Source organism: Zootoca vivipara, chromosome 7 (genome assembly GCF_963506605.1).
Source record: "Zootoca vivipara chromosome 7, rZooViv1.1, whole genome shotgun sequence".
In the NCBI taxonomy this organism is placed as follows: Eukaryota; Metazoa; Chordata; class Lepidosauria; order Squamata; family Lacertidae; genus Zootoca; species Zootoca vivipara.
Genome location: NC_083282.1, coordinates 22799485 through 22821875, shown reverse-complemented (window position 1 = coordinate 22821875; position 22391 = coordinate 22799485). Strand labels below are relative to the sequence as shown.

General features: G+C 43.3%; 1 protein-coding gene across 2 annotated transcripts in view; it reads right to left on the bottom strand.

The window, feature by feature from the left end:
- Window positions 1-9628: 9628 nt before the first annotated feature.
- Window positions 9629-22391, bottom strand: part of SNX7 (sorting nexin 7) — a 44443-nt gene continuing 31680 nt past the window's right edge. For both annotated transcript variants that reach the window (XM_035122860.2, XM_060276730.1), the window contains exon 9: window positions 9629-12715. In XM_035122860.2, the coding sequence (XP_034978751.2) occupies window positions 12638-12715 (78 nt within the window). In that variant the 3' untranslated portion in view covers window positions 9629-12637. The remainder of the gene's footprint in view (window positions 12716-22391) is intronic.

Genomic DNA, 22391 nt, shown 5'->3' with positions numbered 1-22391 from the left:
AAAGAGTACTTGACCCAAACTAGAGTCTTGGCATCCAGGAAGTCTCCATTTCTGAATTATTATTATTTTTGGTGCTAACAAGAATTAAGCCACATTATGTTGGATGAGACTTACTCCCAGGTGAGTGGGTACAGGATTTCAGCATGAACGACTTTTTAGAATAGTACATTGACAGAGGGGCAACCTCTGTGCAGCCAACTTGGAAGATGATGACTGGGTCTATGCTTGAAAGGAAAAGAGCCCAGATGGAAAATGGTTCTGTGCCATACAGCAGTTCCAACTGTCACCTTTTCCCTCTCCCTTCTAGTTTATAGTATTGATGGATTAGCCCATTAATGAAAAGCAAATGTTAAAAGCCCATGTAGCACTTAGCAAGCACCTCCAAGGAACATGGCTGGCCAACACACACACACACACACACACACACACACACACACACACACACTCCTCTCATATTGGCATTTAAAATCACTTAGACAGATAGGACAGAAGCGCCTAATAAAACGCGACATTTCATTTTATTATCTATATTTGTTAAGCAAGTTCTTAACAATCCATCTCGTTGCCGTCAGTGCTGCGAAACACTCAGATTCTGACAGGCGGCAGTTGGTACCAGCCCGAGATGATTTCCATGGGTCAAAATTGGGAACTGAGGACAGATAAGTATTAATTACAACTGTGTAACTAGGTTCTGTAGGATTCAGGAAGACAGCATATCATGAAAACTCAACCACAAAAATCCTATCATGGGGATGACTCACTCTTGCCTAACTTATCTCTAATCCAATGGAGTAAAAATCATTTTCATGTCCATTTTCTTGCTCATGTTGGTGAATTAGACTTTCCATGAGAGAGAGAGAGAGAGAGAGAGAGAGAGAGAGAGAGAGAGAGAGAGAGAGAGAGAGAGAGAGAGAGAGAGAGAGAGAGAGAGAGAAGGGGGGGGAATCTGAGGTTAAATCCTTGCTCAGATGTGATGAGTTTACTGGAACATGAGCAAAGTCTGTTAGAAAAACAGGAATGTCAGGAGGAATGAATGAAAAAAATCACACATACCCTGTCCCGAGTTTTTAAAAGGAAGGATCTGGGTAGGTAAAAATGTAAGCTGCCTTGATGACCTTAAGATGGGTATAAATGCTTTTAAATCAGGGTTTCCCAAACTTGGGTCTCCATCTGTTTTCAGTTCCCATCATTCCTAGCTAGCAGGACCAGTGGTTAAGATGGTGGATGGGATTTGTTTTTCTAAAACAGCCGGAGTCCCAAGTTTGGGAAACCTGCTTTAAATCAATATAAACCATAATAGGACAAGCTTAGTTTCTCTGGCCCTTCCATGCAATGATGATGTTGGAGAGAAATGCCAGGTCCTGGGGGGTGGAGATCTTTCTTCCCACCACAGGGCTCGGCTTACATATCAGAAGTATGGGCAATTAGATTGAGAAGTGCTCTATTCTCAGTTTTGAAGATCTGGATATTTCCATCCATGCTCGTTAGACATGAATGAGCCAGCAGTAGAGGACACAAAGTAAGTGAAGTTAAATCTTCATTAGAAAAAAACAGGAGCTGCACAGGAGGCATCTTTTCTTTGGTAGGTCTTGCCCCCCATGAAGCATTTGCAGAGGCTAGCATTTGCCACAGCTGCCTGTCCCCTCCTCTTGAGGCTTTCCCCCCAGCAATCTGAGATGATGCCTGTGTGATACTAACTTCTCCTCTGCCCTCTTCATGCCTCTCCTGATTCTGGACAGGTGAATTTGTCATAGTGGGAGGGGGGGAGACACCTGTGACTCTTAACCAGCCTGACTCAACTCTGCCTCTTGGCCTCCCTCATCCCGCTCTCCAGCCTCTGCTCCTGATTTTGAACTTCTCTCTGCCACAGACTCTCCCTGCTCACTAAGCCCTGATACCTCTTCAGCTTCTGATACCTCCTCCTCACAGTTTTCTCCTTTTGACCACTCATTGTTGTCCCACCAGCAATCTCCAGGCTCTGAGCCTTCTTACCTTGGGGGTTCCCCAGCTGGCTTCTCCCACCTTTCCTCTGTGACCAACCAGTTCCTGACATCATATCAGAGAAGCATCTATAGATGTTGGAACAATTGGTTTCGGAGGAATTTGCTGCCATCTCTAGTTTAATACAGGGACCAAAACTCTAAGAGAAGACTCTGTCAAAAGTTGGGCAGCCTGCCTCTTTTAATTTATTAAGGAGAGGCTAAAACCTGATGCTAAAGCTCTGAACATAGCAACACATTTTTGAAACCAAAAAAGAAAACGAACATTTTATCAGGGCACTCTGAAAGCGTAATTGCTAGCATTGGTCAGGCTATACTTTTCTAAAGAAAACTGACTGTTAAGTGTCCACGTTTTCTTTCCCCAGATCAGTCATGGCTGGGTTAGGCAGCAATCAAACCACTTAGCACTCATTTATGAGCTAAATTGGGAAAGTGGGAGCACCATGTCATTAGCCTTTTAATACGAAACTAAATTGAAATCTGCCCATCCAGTGCTTGAAATATTACACAAAACATAGTTCAGATTAGGCAAGAATCCCTTCTGATGGAGGGTGAATGTGTGAAACCAAGTTAGAGGGGATATCAAGCATCAAAGCCTGTCTGAAACTGTATTCTTGATTATTTCAGTTTTACTAGTTACAGATACACCTTCCCTTTTTCCTTAAGAAAACTGGGAGCTTGTGAGAAGGAAAAGTAGAGCTGATCTTACAAATCCTCTCTTTTTTTGCAAAATTTTGTCCATATATGTGCTGCACAGATAAGTCTTCAAAAATTGTCTGAGTATGGGGTGCATTCAGATGTGGGGAATATTGTGCTAGTTTTCCTGATTTCAGTTTCCTATTTTCTAATGTCCCTCTCACACTGCTGTACCTGTTGCACTGCGGAACTAAGGCCTTTTGACTGACAAACTGGCATGTCTGCTAAAGTTCGTTCACAACAACGAACATCATTGGACAACATCGCTACTCCCCCACCCTTTCTGCACATGTGTTATATGCTGAATTATATGCTGGTACGTCACCCCAAAGTTTGTGACGTTATGCCTGTAATAGGGTTAATGGGTTTGTTTTTGGAACCAATTAACATGGAAATGAGTGAGAAACTTGCGCTAGACTCTACTGGATTTCCAGAAGCGGCTTTTATGTTGTGTGAAAGCACAAACATAATGTGGAAATTTTCAGTTAGAGTATACGAAATAAACTGCCATGTGAATGTAGCTTAAGTGCATTTGCCCCTGAATTATTATTATTATTATTATTATTATTATTATTATTAATTTATACCCTGCCTTTTTCTCCACACTGACCTTGGAGATTAAAAAGATCTGCTGAGAATCACAGGGGAGAATTATTATTTTTAAAAAATCAAATACTGATAGAATTAAATTATTGCATTTTGGAAGGCAATGATACATTGGATAAAACCCTGCATATAGAAATACAGATATTAAGGGAAATCCTTCTCCCTGATAAGCTGGTTTTCTATTTGCAGGGAGCACCAGTCTGGAACATTCCAGATGCAGGTTTACCACCTGACTGGGCAGACACTAGGCTCCAGTCATTTCCCAGGAGCCTCTGTGAAGAAAAAGGTTTCCAGGCCTGCCAACGAACTGTCAAACCTGGGACATGGAACGATAAATGAACCGCGTCTTTGCTATTACACAATGCCGCGTTCAACAAAACTGTTATGTAGCAGCAGCCAATGACAGTGGAAGAGGCTTAGGAAGAGATGGGAAATAGCAGTCATTTTGCAGCCCTGTCCTGTCTACGCTTCATCAAGCTAACAGCCGCGCAACATGTCAAGCGAATCCCCAAGAGAGCTGTGCTGTCTGTAGGATCCAGAACAGTGATTCAGCAGCGCTGAAAGGGAAAACTTCACCAAATGGAAAAAGGAAAGGGGAAAAAAAAACCACCAGCAGCCAATCTAAGTTAGGGTTTGATGCTCACATTGCATGCTGAGAAATTCAGTATCCATTCGGAAATGTCATTTTCATTTCATTTCTCACCGCCAGCATTTAGACATTGGGGTTTAATAACTATACTCTTCCCTGGCAGACTTTAAAATTGCTCACATTTCCTTTTTTTAAAAAAAATCCAGTTGGAGGTCAGAACTGAAACTGCCATACATAACTTCTCCCTCTTCCTTCTGGATTGATTTGCGGGATGGGTGGGGGGAGAGAGGGAGGGAGATCGTCATCCTAATTACAGGAATTTGGCTTTCTTTATAAACTGGAAGTTTTAAGTCGGTTTACAAGACCACAGTCTAAAATGTCATTCAGAAAACACCCCATTGCGAGTTGATTGCATCTTCCCCGAGGGAAAATCTAGCTATAGAACTTGCATTTGTGACTGCCCGACTGCCCTATAATTAAGAAACTGTTGATTCCTTTCTGTGCATGTTGCGACGGTGCGTAGAACAGCTGGAATATTCATTTTAAGAAGAAGAAAAGCTTTTTGCACTGCCGTCACCAAGCTATGGAATGAAACTAGCACCTGACATTCTGATCTCAAATTTTTTACATCAATTATTTTTATCTCATCGTTTCCCAGGTATATCCAGAATGTGATGTCTCATACAATATGGAGGTGTTATTGAACAATAATGGTTCTGATCGGTGTTGACCAGTTTTTTTAAAAAAACCAAATTCGGAAAAATCCCACGATACTGTATGTGGAAACATTGCAATAATCAGTTGTGCCATAGCATGCTGCAATGGTTTGAAGCACTACATTAAAATGGCTCTTGTTTATAACGGACAAAAAAGAGTAACTTTTGATGGAATGTTATATTCTCCCCTGTGGTTTTTGCTTCAAATGCCACATTATTCTGATGTGTGGGTGTTTTTAGTGACTGGTTTGTAAACTGCTTTGTGACCCTTGATGTTGAAAAGGGGTCTAAAATGTTGCGAAGAAATACCGGAAGCAAATGTTGTTTGCTTTTCTGCCAAGAACACTCACTGATTCTTAGATTCATATTGACTTTGCCTGTGGTTTTTGTGGCTGGGACGCTGAACAGGAAAATTCTGTAGGGTGATATGTTGTCAGCGAAATATATATAAAATTTTTTTAAAATCCAGTAGCACCTTAGAGACCAACTAAGTTCTTGGTATAAGCTTTGGTGTGCACTTAAAAGACGCCTGCTTCTTGGGAGAAAAGCAATGACAAACCTAGACAGCATCTTAAAAAGCAGAGACATCACCTTGCCGACAAAGGTCCGTATAGTTAAAGCTATGGTTTTCCCAGTAGTGATGTATGGAAGTGAGAGCTGGACCATAAAGAAGGCTGATCGCCGAAGAATTGATGCTTTTGAATTATGGTGCTGGAGGAGACTCTTGAGAGTCCCATGGACTGCAAGAAGATCAAACCTATCCATTCTGAAGGAAATCAGCCCTGAGCGCTCACTGGAAGGACAGATCCTGAAGCTGAGGCTCCAATACTTTGGCCACCTCATGAGAAGAGAAGACTCCCTGGAAAAGACCCTGATGTTGGGAAAGATGGAGGGCACAAGGAGAAGGGGACGACAGTGGATGAGATGGTTGGACAGTGTTCTCGAAGCTACGAACCTGAGTTTGACCAAACTGCAGGAGGCAGTGCAAGACAGGAGTGCCTGGCGTGCTCTGGTCCATGGGGTCACGAAGAGTCGGACACGACTAAACGACTAAACAACAACAACAAGTGCACTTCTTCAGATACCTGCATGCACACAAAAGCTTATACCAAGAACAAACTTAGTTGGTCTCTAAGGTGCTACTGGACATTTTTTATTTTTTTTATGTATTTTGACTGCATTAGACCAACACGGCTGCTCTACTTGAATGTTGTCACTCGTGTGAACTTCCCCCAACCGTAGTCAGAGGATCCATGTATTAAATGGAATTCTTGTTTTTGGACTCTTGTGAAATGTGCAAACTATTCCTTTGGTTCCCATCCGCAGAAGCGACGACTTCCAAGTTGCAGAGAGTCAAAAGCATCACACAGCTCTTGACACTTTAGCTCGGAGACGTTCTTTTGTACCCTTGCCCTGGTGGGGCTTCTGGCGACACAGTCCCCTCATTATAAGATTGCGGAGAAGAACTAATTGCGTGTGCTGCTCAAATTCATGTTGCCTCCGAGCCAAACACACAAGACTCTTGAAAATCTACATATCTTTCAACAAATCTACCACTGCCGGATGTTAGATCAATATTGGAAAGGACGCGTTTAAAGAACTTGAGCTGTAAATTGCAGGGACACATGTCTCTCCTGGTTTCAGCACATGCTGGAAGGTCATAGTACTAGGCTGGCTGTACAAACCAATCATTTTCATCATCTGGTGCGAACCGCAAGCTCCAGCTCCCTGAGGGAATGGAACAGGAGAATTCCCATAGCAACCTTTGCATCACAAGACGAAATAGAACGAGAGACACAATATCCTTACATGAAGTAATTCAAACAAAAAGGATTCAGATGATTAAGTGGTAAGAGAGCTTGACAAATACAAATTCAACTGGGAAGTAAATATTGGTTTTAAAACGAAAGGCTCCTAAATGGGATATTTGCATTAACTCTTTATTTATTTAAGCTGTCTTCAAACACATTTATTCAGAGGCAGTAAATATCGTTGCAGTTTTAGGGTACGATCATTTAGAAAGGAAAAAAACCCCACAATCCTGTGATTTCTGACTTCTGAAGATTTGGCCAATGCACTAGGTGTTTTGCATTTATATTGATCTGCTGACCTTTGGCCAACTTGTTCCTTTTTTACTTTGTAAACCCTGGAATTGCAAAGCATTTGCCACAACGGAACATTTAAAAAAACAAACAACTGTTTATCTCCCATGGCTCCCCCTCTCCTTTCTTCCTCTCCAGAAGCATCACTAACAAATATAGACAGATGGTTTAGCTGCTAGGGCTCAGTTCTGGTCCCAGGCCCAGCGAGTGACAAAGGGAAAGGAAGGAAGTGGGATCGTGTGGGTTTGTGGTGTGGGTGTCAGAACCAGCAAGGCCAGAGAATCACGATGCCTTTTATATGTTTCCATGGAGCAATTACCCAAAATGCATGGTAACAAGCTCATCGCTTGAGCTCCCTTCCTTCTGAGCCCTTCAAAGCATTGCTGTTTGCCGAAATCTTTGGAACAAAGAAAGCGGTGATCAGTTTGGGAAAATGATATCACATCTTTGAGGTGCAATTACCTGTGCAGTTTCTGTGTGCTGTGAATTTGCTTTCATTTTTCCTCAAAGAAGCACTGCCTGTTCCCTCATCTTGGGTGATCGCCAGCGAAACCCACACTGAAAGGATTCAAACACCTAGCTGATACCCATACCTAGCACACATTGCCGGCTCACCCATGAGGCGAGGTGAGGTGAGCGCCTCAGGGGGCAGGATCCAAAAGGGCAGCAGACCTGGCCTTCAAGGAGGTAAGGAAGTGACACAGGGCTTCATACAAATAAGACTAGATGCTTCAGGAGTGGAGATGTTGCTCCAAATGTTACTGGAACACTGTCCCATCATTCTTGACCATTGACCATGTTAGCTGGGGGATGATGGGAACTGGACTCCACCAATATCCAGAGGGCCACAGCTTCCACACCCCTGATTTAAAGATTTGGGATTTTGAGCAGCCTAAGACTGGGGAAAGATAGAGGTGGCAATGAGGCATGTTGGGCCCCTGGGACTCCCTCAAAATCTCCAGTAGCTTTGGAATGGGTGGCTCCCGGACCATACAAGCAGAGGGGAAAACTTTCTGAGAACTTATTTCATTTACCTTAGGATCCAAGATTAATTTTAGACAATTCCTTCCTCTTTCAGCACCGCTCCCGCTGCCATGCACCAGTTGGGGATTCCATTCCACCTTTTGTTGCAGACATGGGATTGTTGTGTGTCACATGTCTGTTTACTTTCCAGCACAGTTTGCTGGGTCCTGTGAGTGGAACCTCCGCTCTGTGTATTGCTTTTGTTCTAGAGTCTGTCTCCGAGAAGACGGCAAGGAGAGACGACATGTTTCTTTGTTCTGATTTATGTAAAATAAATCCGTAGTTTTAGTATGTATCCACAGCCTCAAGCCTCTTCTGTTGTGCAGTTTACTCTGCTACGTATAGTGTGCTCAAGGCAGCAAGCTTGAGCTCTTGATTTATGTCGGAGCCAGAGGTCGATGAATCTCTGCAGTGTGAAGGCTGAAACGATCCAGCTGGGGCTAGCCAGCTAGCCCTTCGACCCCCGGATACCGACAGCACCAACCCGCATTTCAAGGTTTGCAGTTCTTTATGCAATTATGCACACAGTCACATCAAAATTACATTTTTTAAACAGTGTTTTATCATATGCACATAAAAAATTCACAGCAGAGATAGAAAACCTTTAGAGAAATAAGAAGGTGAAAGATCGGGTGAGTGCTGCATGCTTTGCCTCAAGTGAACACGCCTGTAAACATGCTCACATTTCATTGGATGCCAGGATTGGACACCCAGCCTACCTTCTGTTCTGGAAGCTTCTAGAAGTGAATGTGATGGTGGGGGATGCAGGTGCCGTTCCCCCACTGACGAGGGGGCATTCCCGTACCATTTTCTTTCCCTGTACTTTTCAATGTGTTAAGTTACAGCCCCATGGAAGCCATGTTCTGCCACACCCCAAGGCAACCATTTTGTGTCATGCCACAACTCTGCACTCGCCACTTTGTGACTGGCACCCATGGCACTTTCTCGATTCCAAATGGGCTCACTGGCCCCAAAATGTTGGCAAGCTCTACATTATTGTAATGGAATTTCATTAGAATATGCTTCTGACATTTTATAACTTATTTTTATTATTTAAAATAAGTGTGTGGAGGTGGAATGTTCACAGCCAAACATTCCCATCTGTGTCTTGGCTTCTTCTGCAACCAAGTGTTGGCATGCCTTGGGTTTCAAGGGAGAGAGGGGGAAATGTCCTGTTTTCATATTTTTATAGTAATGAGCTGTGCAATATGCACCATCCAATTACAGCTCCCTGTGTTTTGTGGAAGTACTTCAGCAAGTACAGTACTTCCACACTAGTCAGAAGCATCTTCATATAGACATAAGATGAACTTGCAGGATCAGGCCAATGCCTCATCTAGCCCAGCGTTTTGCTTTCACAGTGGCCAATCAGAAGACCGAAAGCAGTATCTGAGTGCAACAACATCGAAAGTTCCTGTAAGGGGGAGGGCTTATAGGGAACACCCCCCCCCCCTCATCAGATCGAGTTCCTCTCAGAGCAGCAAGTCCAGTAGCGGATCAGATTACAGGAATCGGGAGGTAGAGAGGGAGGGGAGAGGCTCGGACAGCATAAGAGAGCTTCAACACTGAGTAGAGAAGGAAGCAGCTGGGGAGGAAATGACGGGAGAGCAGTCAGGAGGACGGCCCTTCCCCCCGACGCCTGAATTGAGGCGCACGGCACCCCGTAGGGCGAGAGGGAGGCGCTTTGGGGTTCCCAAGCTTTTATGTTGGGCGCGAAACAGAAAGAAGCCATTGCGAGGTTGTGACTCGGACTAAGCAGACATGTTTTCCAGACTCTTTGCACTGTAAATAAGATGCACAATAAAAAAAACCTTAAAAGACAAGCAGGTGTGGAGTGTCATTACTCAAGAGTAGCCGCAATAACCTCTGACAGCTCCAAACTGTGGCAACCTTACATTTTATTTCCCACTATTGTCTTATCTGTGTTTCCTGGACCAGTCTCTTCCTTTTTTTTGGAGGAATTGTGTAATCAAATGTTTTTCACTTTCTACTATGAGAAAATAAAAATAACTGCTGTACCTCCAAAATGAAGGGTGTCAAAAGCAAAAAGGAAAAAAAGATGCAAGTGCTGTGTCTCTCCCCCCGCCAAGCAAGCCCCCCCCTTTTTTTAGAGGTGGGGGTACTGGAAGTGAAATATATGCAACATCCTGTATTTTTCCCACTTGAAGAAGCAGACCGCGTTTCAGTGTCTTTTCTCTCTCTGTGGTTTTCCTCAATCCCACACTAGGCAGTTTAAAAGTGTGTTGATAAAAGGCCGGAGTATATTATTCAAACTTTTCTGGTAGCTACATAGCCCTATTTGTTCCTTGTGTTTCAGGCATAATTCTGACCGTTCCAGCTGTGAATATAATACCAGTGGTACATTTGGAACCATCCCATCTTGGGACAGCCTTGACTGTACATTTCTATGCATGTTTACACAGAAATAAGGGTGGGGCTCTTGCAATTTCTTATTTTGTCCAATCTCAAACCAGTTCTCCACATTTCCACATCAGTAACGTGATACCTTGCTTTTAAAGTCCTCCCCAAAATTTCCCCTAATATACAGGTTTATGTGCACTATTGCTCCCTATCCACAGGGAAAGCCTGTTTCTACTAATACTTGTATATTCCCTAATAACATAAGGCATTTTTGTATGCAATATATGCATTTTTATGCACACTTTACCCTACCATATGCATTTTATTTTATTTTATTTTTTACGAATTACTCAGCTGGAGAACTGCACTGCAAATTTCAGGCAAGTGTGACTTTAAAAGGATTGTGTTTCCAATCTGCGGATTGTTTCAGAAAGTGCAAATTTGCCTTTAAATGCAAACCAAATCAAACATATTCCCCATCCCTACTCAGAAGTAAGTTCCACTTTGTTCGGTGAGGCCTGCTTCCAGGAAAGGTTGCAGACATCCTTTTGCTTCTGCCTCATTTAAATAAAAATAAAAATAATTAAAACTGTTCACCTGCAGTCATCTAAAGAAAACAGGTAAAGCATAAGGACATTTCCAGTAAAATAAGTAGGCGGCCGAGATGTTAACAGAGCACTGGAGATACATGAGCTGTGGCCTGAGGGAAAAACAAATGTTGACAACCAAGAATACTTAAAGAAACGAATCCCCAGAGATGGGGCTCAACGGGTGATAAATTGCCAGAAAGATTCCTCCTGAAAAGTAATATAAAGTATATAACCACATAATATGTATTGGGGGGGGGGAGGTTAGTGGCATTTTGATGACTCCATAGAGTAAAACTATAAATGAATTATTGAAACAAGAAGTGTTTGGCATACTTAACATAAGAATATTAGAAGAAGGAAGATCATAGAATGGACAATATTGTGATGTGAAGGAGCTTTGTGTTTATGGGTTACTTGTGAGATTCTCCCTTCCATAATTTACAGCTTGGCTGGATAAGGAAAGCAGAAATACAAATTTTAAAAATGTAACACAAAAGGGGAACCTCACTAGTGGGCGGATTAAAGCAAATGTAAAATATGCTGCGATGTAATCAACAAAAATGGACACCTGCTCTTAGAAAACTACCATTGCCCATCACCTCCCTGATTTGTGTAACACACTAGGAAAATAGCCCCCACCCTTTTTTTAAAAAAGGGAAAGAAGGTGTTCTTAACTTGCAGATTCAGAAGTGGCTTGCCTGGTGGTCTAGAGCCACAAGGCCTAGCATCCCGGCAGCAGGTGGGAGCAAGAGGTGCGAGGGGACCACGAGGGGCCTGCAAGGCAGGAAGCTTTTGTCCAATGTAGGGCTCAAACCTATGATCCAGAGATACAGTCTCACGCTTTACCAGCTGAGCTAAGCTAGTGTTGCGGTTCCAACCCACCAGGAGAGAAGCTTCTGTGCAGATCAAAATTTACCATCAATTAATCACTTTAATTGGCTGATCTATTAATAATTAAAGTGTACGAGCCTTGTTTATATTGATTAATATAGAATAACATCATTTGTTTTCCTCCTAACTCCATGTTTCTGCGTGTGAGCACACACAGAGTCTGACAATCTAAATAAAAATAAAAATCCTGGTGTCAGACACGTTAGACTAATTGGTGTTGAATCTGCCGCTAGTGGCATCCACATTCCACCTAGTGAAAGCTTGGCTACAATACATTTACCAAGAAAAGATTTCATTCAGCGATTGTTCTGAAGTTTTATAAATACTCAAAGCCAGTTAAAGAGGCTGCACCAATGAGCATAAAGAGAGAGAGAGAAAAAATCCTCTTAATTTTTATTTATTAAAATGGAGCTATTTTTACATATTTAAAATATTTTATATCCAAATTACAGGGTATTTAAAAAGAAAAACCAGATAAATGCACACAACTGGTAAAAATAAAAGTAGGTCTCACTCTCTCTCTGACTCAGTTTGGATCCAGTGCTAAACCATGATTTAGTGTTATAAGGATTGCATTCTCCTTCCTCCAGCACAGCCATGGGGGACAGTTTGGGCATTTTTGTTCCATTTTTGATTAACTGCGGCTTATCATCCAAACCCAACAAACCATGGTGAATCTTAACTATGGTTACCTGAAACAGACCAACTTCAAACCATGGTTTAATAACCAAACTATGCTTTTAACAAACCTTAGTTTAGGGTTAAGACATAATGTGGTTAATCGAAACCTTCCAATGTCTTCCAAGATCTCATCCTCATAACATTAACCATGGTTTAGCAATACATCCTAATCACTACCCTCACCTCCTCTATAGATATATACCATGATTCAAAATATAGTCCAGGAATGTAGAATACCTGAGACTTCAACAGGTTTGTTTTCCACATGTTACAGAATCTTAACAATTCTATGGGAAAATGGATTTGATCTCATATGCAGAGAACTTCTTTGGCTAGCCACATTTCAGAAGAAGATTAAGGAACTGGTCCTTGCTGGCGGAAGTCAATGCTGATCTTCAGGTTCTTCTTCCAAGCGAATGTCTGTTTGAGATGTCAAGAAGGACTCCCAGGTAGCAAGGCACTTAAAACAAGAGGGGGGAAATTAATTTGAAACCTGTTCAAATGTCTTGATGTGCGTGTAATATAAAACAAGCAGTAGGGTGAAATGTTAGGACCCATTAATTTTCCTAAGGAGAGCAACATTTTATGTCCATTTAAAAACCATGAGGAGTGATGAGCAGGGCCACAGCTTATTCTGACAAGTAGCTGCTTTGCCCGTGGTCAGGAAATCGATTCCTGGTAACTGGCTGCTTATTTTAGGTACTTGTAACTTGAAAAGGTCTGCACTGATTATTACAGTCTTGATCACACTACAATAAAAGGTCAACGAATACTGGCTCTATGGATGGCAGCTCTTTAGACGAAGGATATAAAAAAGTCAGTTTGCCTTCCTCTGAAAAGCACAGGGGCCTACCCCTTCATCGATACAGCCTACAGGTAAAGTGTCAGGGGACACAGAACCCTTAATACTTCATGTCCACATAGGTCAGAGGAAGCTCTGGTGCTCTATTTATTTACAGCTTTTATGTATTGCTCTTTAGTCATGAAGCACACAGGGTTCATTCACAGATCTGCTCGCCTTGTGCCTAGAAAGCATGGGTTCAAGCAGTTTTGCGCCTGTCCTGTGCTTTCTAGACACAGATCTGAGCGGTTTTGCCCTTTTCCCTCTGCTTTTACCCCCCCAAAATCCGCTCTCTAGTGCTAAATCAGAACAAACAGCAACTAGTGGGAAATCCTATTGCTGTTTGTTCTGATTCAGTGCTAAACTGCGGGCTTTCCTGTTTGAATCTTTGATCGCCAATTATGTGCACGAAAAGGAGAATCGGCTAGGCATGGAAATTGTGATTAATCTTGAATTGTTTTGAAGATAGATGAAAGAAGATATTGAGGGATATTTAGTAAGCAGGAAAATTAGTCAAAGGAGGATGTTGAAAAATGATCAGGGCTTTTTTTCAGCTGGAATTCAGTTCCGGCACCTCTCAGATGGGCACCATTGTCATTTTAAGAGAACAAGGAAGATGTTTGCCGTGAGTTCCAGTGCCACTATTTCTAAAAAAATAGCACTGAAAATGATTCTATGTAATCACATAGTATTATGATGAGGGCTGAGCTGAAGATCTAAATAATTTTGATTGGTTCAGGATAATGACATTGGGTTGCAATGGCTAAGATTGCTGTTATCTTTTGAGTGCTCAGCAGAAATCATGTGTCTAATAAAAAACATTGCTTTCACTTGAAGCCGGCATCACTTTCTTTCAGGTTTCTGGGAGGGATGCCTCCAGTGTAGGAACCCCCTTTAAATTTCTCATAAAACTGGTTTCTAAATTAAAGACCAAGTTGGTTCCCTGGTGGTTGTGAATACAGTGGAACCTCAGTTGTTGAATGCTTCGGAAGCCGAACAATTCGGAACCCGAACGCCGACAACCCGGAAGTGATTACTTCCATTTTCGAACGTGCCTCAGAAGTCGAACAGCTTCCGAGGCACGTTTCTCCATTTTTTATTTTTTCCCAAAAGATTTTGTTGCATTTTCTTTTTCAATTATTACATACATCACATATCCATAACATTAATGTTAAATTCCCTCTTCCCTCTCCTCCTGGGCTTCCCCCAACTTCCATTTCTGGTTTATTTTCCCCCTAGGCTGTCACCAAGAAGTATACACTATATTGTTTCTTATCTTCTACATATTATAATTAATAAAAATGTGAGTGTTTATTTAAATCCTGCCATCAAGTCTATAGTCTTTCTTTGTTCCTGCAAATATAATATAAATGGTTCCCATTCTCTTTCAAAATCACTGTTGTCTTTTTCTCGAAGTCTATCCGTCAGTTTTGCATAGTTCATCAGTTCTTCTTGCCATTGTTCTTTAGTTGGTATTTTCCCATTTTTTAAAAGGAATTTGCCAACCAGCAGTTGTGCCTCGGTTGTCGAACGTTTCGGAAGTCTAACTGTCTTCCAGAATGGATTACGTTCCACAACCGAGGTTCCACTGTACAGGAATTCAAGGTATTGCTAAGCAGATTGCTTTGTCTGCCCACCCCCTGTGGGCAATGATTCTGTGCTAATGATTTTGAATACAGAAACAGAGGTTGCAGCAATTAAGAAATATACAACAGTGTGATCTTCCACGCATATAGTGGAGGTCCCAGTTGGATCACAGCCTCCAGTCCATTTGATTGTAAAGACAGACTGTGGATCAATTCTACAGTAGCCACAACCGTGGAAAGGGCTGCAATGTTGTCATGTAACACTGGCTAAGGGAACACTTCCCTGCTCTCCAGCCAACAGAATGGAGCGAAAATGCACTGCACCAGATCAGAAATTACTTCACATTTGTAAATACTTCATAGAACTTGCTGATGCACCAAAAGGATTATGGTGTAATTATTGCAGTTGCTAATGATCTTTAGGCACAGCTGCATGCAAAATTAAAACACTTTCCGAGTTTCCCCCTATAGCTGATGTTCTGGTTTATATGTTGTAACTTGCAATGATATTCCCAAGCAATATGCCATTCCAGGCAAGCTTCTTCCATTTCATTTTTTGGTTGTTATCCTTTCCCTGTGACCCAGAACAGTTTTATGAGTAATTAGATGCGTAAATTACAAATCCAATCCCGTCTTAACATTTCACTCTCCTTTGGTAAGTTTGTGCTAAAGGTCCTTTATCTGGAATCAGCCACCTCCCCGCTCCGTGCTAAGGGAGCGGAATGAAATAATTTCAGAGTAGCTCAAATGAATGCCTCAAAAGTAATGTCACTTTTGCAGCTGATGTTTTTTGCAGAAGAAAAGGCCTGGAGAGCCTGAGGCACAGAGACCTACTTTTGTATTCGTATGGTTAATTATATATCTTGTCAGCTGGAGCAGAGCTCTGATCTCCGACAACAAAATAAGCCACAGAAGGATCTGAATTTTGGAACACACATTTGGTTACATAAATGTGGATAAGCTTTAAAAATTGAATAACTTATGTAAGTAAAAGAGGCTCTAAATCTTTGTGTTGAAAGGCAATGCTACACTGTTGCTTCAAAGGCGAGTCACTTACTGTGATTTTAATTTTAAAATGTCTTGCTTTGTCAGTTATAAACGAGAGCCGTTTTAATGTGCTTCTTTGAACCAATTCTGCTTCATACTTAAGCTGATGTCTACATGGTGTTCATCTTTGGAAATGCTTGTTCTTACAATGGTGCACCTGATTACTGCAATGGTTCCATATATTGCTAGATATCTATCATCTATCTATCATCTAATCAATCAATCTATCTATCTATCTATCTATCTATCTATCTATCTATCTATCTATCTAATCTATCTACCATCTATCTATTGTATACTGCTGGAGATATTGGATAGTACCTCCTGATCACCTGTCTCCCTGGCTTGAAAGTTTCTGCCCAGAGCTTCCGTCTTGTGGTCATGGAGAGCTGGCAGTCCCACAATCCTGACTTAGCAGATACAATATACAAGGAGACAATGTCTGCCTCTGAGTATTCCTTAAACTGTGACCCTTGAACAGTTTAGGATTATATGCCAATTATAGATTGTCTTAACTCTAAGGGAAGGGTGTAGAACTTTACTCCGCCCGAGGGATGCAATCCTTCTTGTCCAACCCTTTAGGGCTTACGTGCCAGCGGTGGATATAGCCAAGGGACACGGGTGGCACTGTGGTCTAAACCACTGAGCCTCTTGGGCTTGCCGATCGGAAGGTCGGTGGTTCAAATCTCCCTAATGGAGTGAGCTCCCGCTGCCCTGTCCCAGCTTCTGTCGACCCAGCATTTTGAAAGCACACCAGCACAAGTAGATAAATAGGCACTGCTGCAGCGGGAAGCTGAACGGCGTTTCCGTGCACTCTGGTTTCCGTCACGGTGTCCTGTTGCGCCAGAAGCGGTTTAGTCATGCTGGCCACATGACCCAGAAAACTGTCTGTGGACAAACGCTGGCTCCCTCAGCCTGAAAGCGAGATGAGTGCTGCAACCCCAGAGTCACCTTTGACTGCACTTAACCGTCCAGGGGTCCTTTACCTTTACCTTACCTTATAGCCAAGGAAAAATGGATGTGGCTACTACCTCCTGCATATACAGGGGCCTCCCCACTCACGTGCGATAAAGCCCATACACGACTGCTGATGTGTGTGCCTGGTTTTGGTGCTGAAAGGAGACAGGGCAGGAGTGGAGCAGGCTGGAACTGACTTGCATGTGTCCCACTGTCGCACATGGCGACCCGGAACGGAACCCCCATGTATGCAAGCATTCCCCTGCACTCACATGATTACATATAGCAACCACCGACACAAAACTGCCCCCGCATATTTTCTTCATGAAGTCATGCCCTCCCTGCCCCCCCCCCAGCTATTTTGTGTGGTGCCAGCAGTTTAGAACCTTGCAACCAGACAAAGGAGAGCCTGATGTGAATCTCTGCTCAGCTGTGAAGACTCAACAGGTACCAGTCACTTTCATTCAGCCTAACATTCCTCACAGGGTTGGTGTGAAGGGGAAGTGGGATAACCCAATGTAGGCCACTGGCAGGTTATAAACATTTTTATTCATTAAAAAAAACCAATTAGGTTGAATCCAATTTCTGCATATGCAAGGTGAAGAATGGGGACTCTAAAACAGAGCTATAGTAGATAGGGGGCACTGTTTTAAAATCAGAAGGAACCAGAAGCACTAATCCACCCAAGTGGGTATTACTTCTAAAGTTATTGCTACCCCACCTCTAAGGCTGTTCTGTTCATGGGGTGTGGCTGCTGTCAGATGCTGACAGCTTCTAGGAGCCACAGGTGAGAACTGAGTGCAGGGTCGACCCCAACGGTGGACAAACTATCTCAGAAGCACCACCAGAGATACTACCCCTCCTTTAACACCCCATACACAGGCTGGGTAAACCAGGTGAGGGTAGCCAATGGGGCTTCAAGCGCTCAGTGAGTTAGGGACTTCCCCTCCATGTGAAGACATGCTCTGGCAGGCTGAGTGGATGAGACTAATAGTGGGCCCAGGAGGGCAGTTTCTGCATGTGCTGTAGGGGGAAGTGGGGGGCAGGTGGGGCTCACCAACATGGGAAGGTAGCTCATCTAGGAGAAGGAAAACTCTGGTCCTAACCTCTAAAGGTTTTGACCTTTAAAGCCCTACGCGGCTTGGGACCCTCGTACCTACGGGACCGCCTCTCCTGGTATGCCCCGCGGAGAACCTTAAGGTCCACAAATAACAATATTTTGGAGATCCCGAGCCATAAGGTGGCTAGATTGGCCTCAACTAGGGCCAGGGCCTTTTCAGTATTGGCCCCGACTTGGTGGAACGCTCTCTCACAGGAGACCAGGGCCATGCGGGATTTGACATCTTTCCGCAGGGCCTGCAAGATGGAGCTGTTCCGCCTGGCCTTTGGGTTTTGATCTGGGCCATTTTAAAATAAGGCTGCATTTTAAAACAATTTTTTAAATCTAAATTGTATTTTTAATCTGCATTTTAATCAATTGTTTTTCTTTCTTTTACGTTTTATTGTAACTTTGTTCATGAGAAGATGGAGCTAAGCCCTACACAAATCCAGAGTGGAGCTCCTAAAATGGTTAAATGGCTCCTTGTATGACTCCTTTGGCAACTCTCGCAGCCAAGCTGGTGCCAAACGTATCGCGAGGCTAAGAGGGAGTCTTGTCATCTGGGCAGCCTGGGACCTCCATACACACTTATGGGCTCACACCCTAGGGAGGTCACTTCAGTGCTACTAACGCAGCAGTTTGACTTCACCCCCGGAGGCTCACTCTGTTGTTGTTTTTGAGACAGACAAATGCCAACAACCCCCAGGGCTGTGTATTCTCTCCTGTGCAAACTCCTCATTCTACAACACTCATCCGAGGCTATCATCTCTCCATGAAATGAGCAGTACTGTATATGCAGGTAAGCCTTGCCTTTGACTGCTACTGATTTCATCTCCACTTAAACTGCTTGATACTTTTTTCTGGACGTACACCCCTTCCAGCAAGATGCTGCAATTGCTAATGAAGCAATCCCCCCCCAAAAATGATGAATTAAACATTATAGATATGGAGCGCCATGGAGAACAGCAGAAAACTCATCTGTTCTTGTCGCAGGGGAAGCCCTGCTGATATGTGACAGTACAAACACAATAGTGGTGGTTACCTGCTGGTTTGTGAACAGCGTGCTGTTCTTTTGATTGTCAAGCAGGCTGCACTTCTGCATCCATGTTTTTTATATATATAATACCCACCACGGTGTGGGATTTGTGTGTGTGTCACGCACACGCACACACATTTAAAAGACACCTGCTACACAGCCTCTGAGGGATGCAGACACAGCATTTGATTTCTCATTGTATGATTACTCCACACTTGGCAACTAGCAGCTGAATATCTGACTGATTACAATGAAAGGCATTGTGCTCTGTGAGGACACTCAAGTTCTGCCTGCGCTGGTTCATTCACTGGTACATACAGGGCAGCTGTCTATCAGCTCCATCTGGTACGCAGGCTGAGACCCTACCTGCTTGCGGACTGCCTCGCCAGAGTGGTGCATGCTCTAGTTATCTCCCGCTTGGACTACTGCAATGCGCTCTACGTGGGGCTACCTTTGAAGGTGACCCGGAAACTACAACTAATCCAGAATGCGGCAGCTAGACTGGTGACTGGGAGCGGCCGCCGAGACCACATAACACCGGTCTTGAAAGACCTACATTGGCTCCCAGTACGTTTCCGAGCACAATTCAAAGTGTTGATGCTCACCTTTAAAGCCCTAAATGGCCTCGGTCCAGTATACCTGAAGGAGCAAAGCTACAGGGAACCAGCAGAGGGCCTTCTTGGTAGTGGCACCCGCCCTGAGAAACACCCTCCCATCAGAGGTCAGAGAGATAAACAACTACCTGACATTTAGAAAATACCTAAAGGCAGCCCTGTTTAGGGAAGTTTTTAATCTGTGATATTTGATGTATTTAAATGTTTGTTGGAAGCCGCCCAGAGTGGCAGGGGAAGCCCAGCCAGATGAGCGGGGTGTAAATATTATTATTATTATTATTATTATTATTATTATTATTATTATTATTATTACTGTTGTGTCACAAACCAGTCTGTGCCTAGCTGCCTTTTTCACTGAGCCAGAGGGGCAAATTCTCGATTGGTTCTGGATGGGTGCAATTGATACTGATCAGCAGCTGGCTTCTTTTGCAAATATATACAGTGGTGCCTCGACTTACGAATTTAATCCGTTCTGAAGGCACCTTGTAGGTCAACAAATTTGTTCAAAAAACGCCATTGGAAACGCCATTTCCCATAGGAATGCATTGGAAACGGAAAAATTCGTAAGTCAAAAAATCCCTATCTAAAACCACCGCAGTTTCCTTTCGGATGTCGAGACATTCGTAAGCGCGCGGCCATTACCCCCATTCGTAAGTCGAAAAATTCGGTTGTCAAGTCGTTCGTAAGTCGAGGTACCACTGTATAAAGTCAGTCTGCCTGCTTTCAATCTTTGCATAGGGAAATGTCCACAGTGCTAACAATCTAAGTAGAGAATCATGCTCCTTACTCAGACATAAACAGGATTGTCGGCAATGTGAGAAGGGCCGGCACACCATTTCCCCAAACTTGTGTCCCCAGCTGTTTTAGGACTACAGTTCCTATCATCCCAGAAACTCCAGCGGGTGCAGAATGCTGCAGCGAGGCTCCTCACAGGGTCCCTGTCATCGGACCATATTCACCCAGTGCTTTTCCAACTGCACTGGTTCCCGGTGGAGTACAGGGTCAGATTTAAGGTGCTGGTTTTGACCTTTAAAGCCCTAGGACCCTCCTACTTACAGGACTGTCTCTCCCGGTATGCCCTGTGGAGCACCTTAAGGGCCATAAACAGTAACACCTTAGAGGTCCCAGGCCCGAAGGAAATCAGATTAGCCTCAACTAGAACCAGGGCCTTCTCAACACTGGCCCCGACCTGGTGGAACGCTCTGTCTCCTGAGACCAGGGCCCTGCGGGACCTAATTTCTTTCTGCAGGGCCTGTAAGACAGAGTTGTTCTGCCTGGCATTTGGCCTGCAGCCAACCTGATTCCCTCCCCCATTTTCCCTTTCTTTCCCCCCTTTATATGAGGCTGCATTTTTAATTTTTAATTTAATTTTGATGTATTTAGTTTTGTTGTTGAGTTATCTTTTAACCAGTTGTTTTATATTTGGTGTTAGCTGCTCTGAGCCCGGCTTTGGCTGGGGAGGGCGGGGTATTATTATTATTATTATTATTATTATTATTATTATTATTATTATTATTATCATCCCCCCTGATCACTGGGATGCAATGATGTCCACCTGAGAGGTGTCAGAACTGAGTTTTGGTGATTTTCGGCTTGGGGGGGGGAGTCCTGGTTGTACTGCTAATCATTAAAAAAAAAATCTTATTGCTTGATAGTGCTAGTTGAAACCAGTGGGGGATTCGCCACACAGTCCAATGAAATGTTGATAGCATTTTGCATTGCTAGAGTGGCTTTAGGCACCCAGAATAGAATTTCGCTACATGGCAAAAAGAAAGCTTAGGTATCAATAGTTATGCATAGGAAGCTGACTTATATCAAATCATTGGTCCTTCCAACTTAGTATTGTCCACACTCTCCAGTATTTCAGACAGGGGAGATTTCCAGCCCTGGCTGGAGATGCCAGGACTGCTACATTGTCAACAAAGCCCTGCATTGTAAGCCATTTCGCTCTGTGCAGATCAGTTTGCAGGTATGCTCTGTTGTTGAAGTACTTCATACAGTGACAGCATTAATCTGGCTTAAGGAGGATAAGACGTGTTCTTCCATACTGGCTAAATGGGGCTCGACAGACTGACAGCAAAAATCCTCAGGCAAACGTACCTAAGAAAGCATGTGGAACAACTCTAAGGTCACATCTTTACCCCAGACTTAACAAAGGGGAGACAAAGTTTTAGAAATACTTGTGTGCTACGATGGAATCCAAGGCAATAATTGGAACTAAACACAAAGCAAAAGGGCTATTGCAACCTCTTTAGTGGGTCTATGCCAAAGACGCCCTTAAAAAAAAAGTTTAATGTTTTACGGTGCTTATTGCTCTTAAATGTTCTTTGGATACTTTTAATTGCATTTAAATGCTTTAAATAGCACTTGTTTTTTCACTGGTGGGTTTGCCACCTTAGACTCCTTTGAGAGGAAGGGCAGGATATAAATTTAATAAATGAAAATTGTAATAAAAGGGTGTGGTGAGTGTCATCACCCAGAATACATGCCATGATTTTTGCATGCATTTGATACCAACAGGTAAATGGAAGAGCAACATAGTGGCTAGGAGAATGAACCCTGAGTCAAGAAATCACTGGTTCAAATCTCAGTCTACCTAAGAGGTCACTAGGTTTCTGTAGGCAAGGCTCAGCTCCCCATCTACACAAAGGGCACGATAAAAGGTTGATGGAGGGTTACGGAGACAGCACGTCTGTGAGACGCAGAGATGGCCAAGCCTGCTGAGGCTCTCCTCAGATTGGTGCAGGAGTCCTCCAAAGTTTCCTGGAAATAAACTGCGAAATCACAAATAAATTTCCCCAGCCATTCCTGAACTATCTCAGAAAAGTGTCGCTCTGTCCCCTTGCCAGCACCCTGCAGCTGCCCGGGCACACACTTTTCATCTTCCCTTCCCTTCCCCTAGCAGCACTGGCAACCTGGAAGAAAAGCAAAATAGAGCATTTCCCCCTCTCCTTTT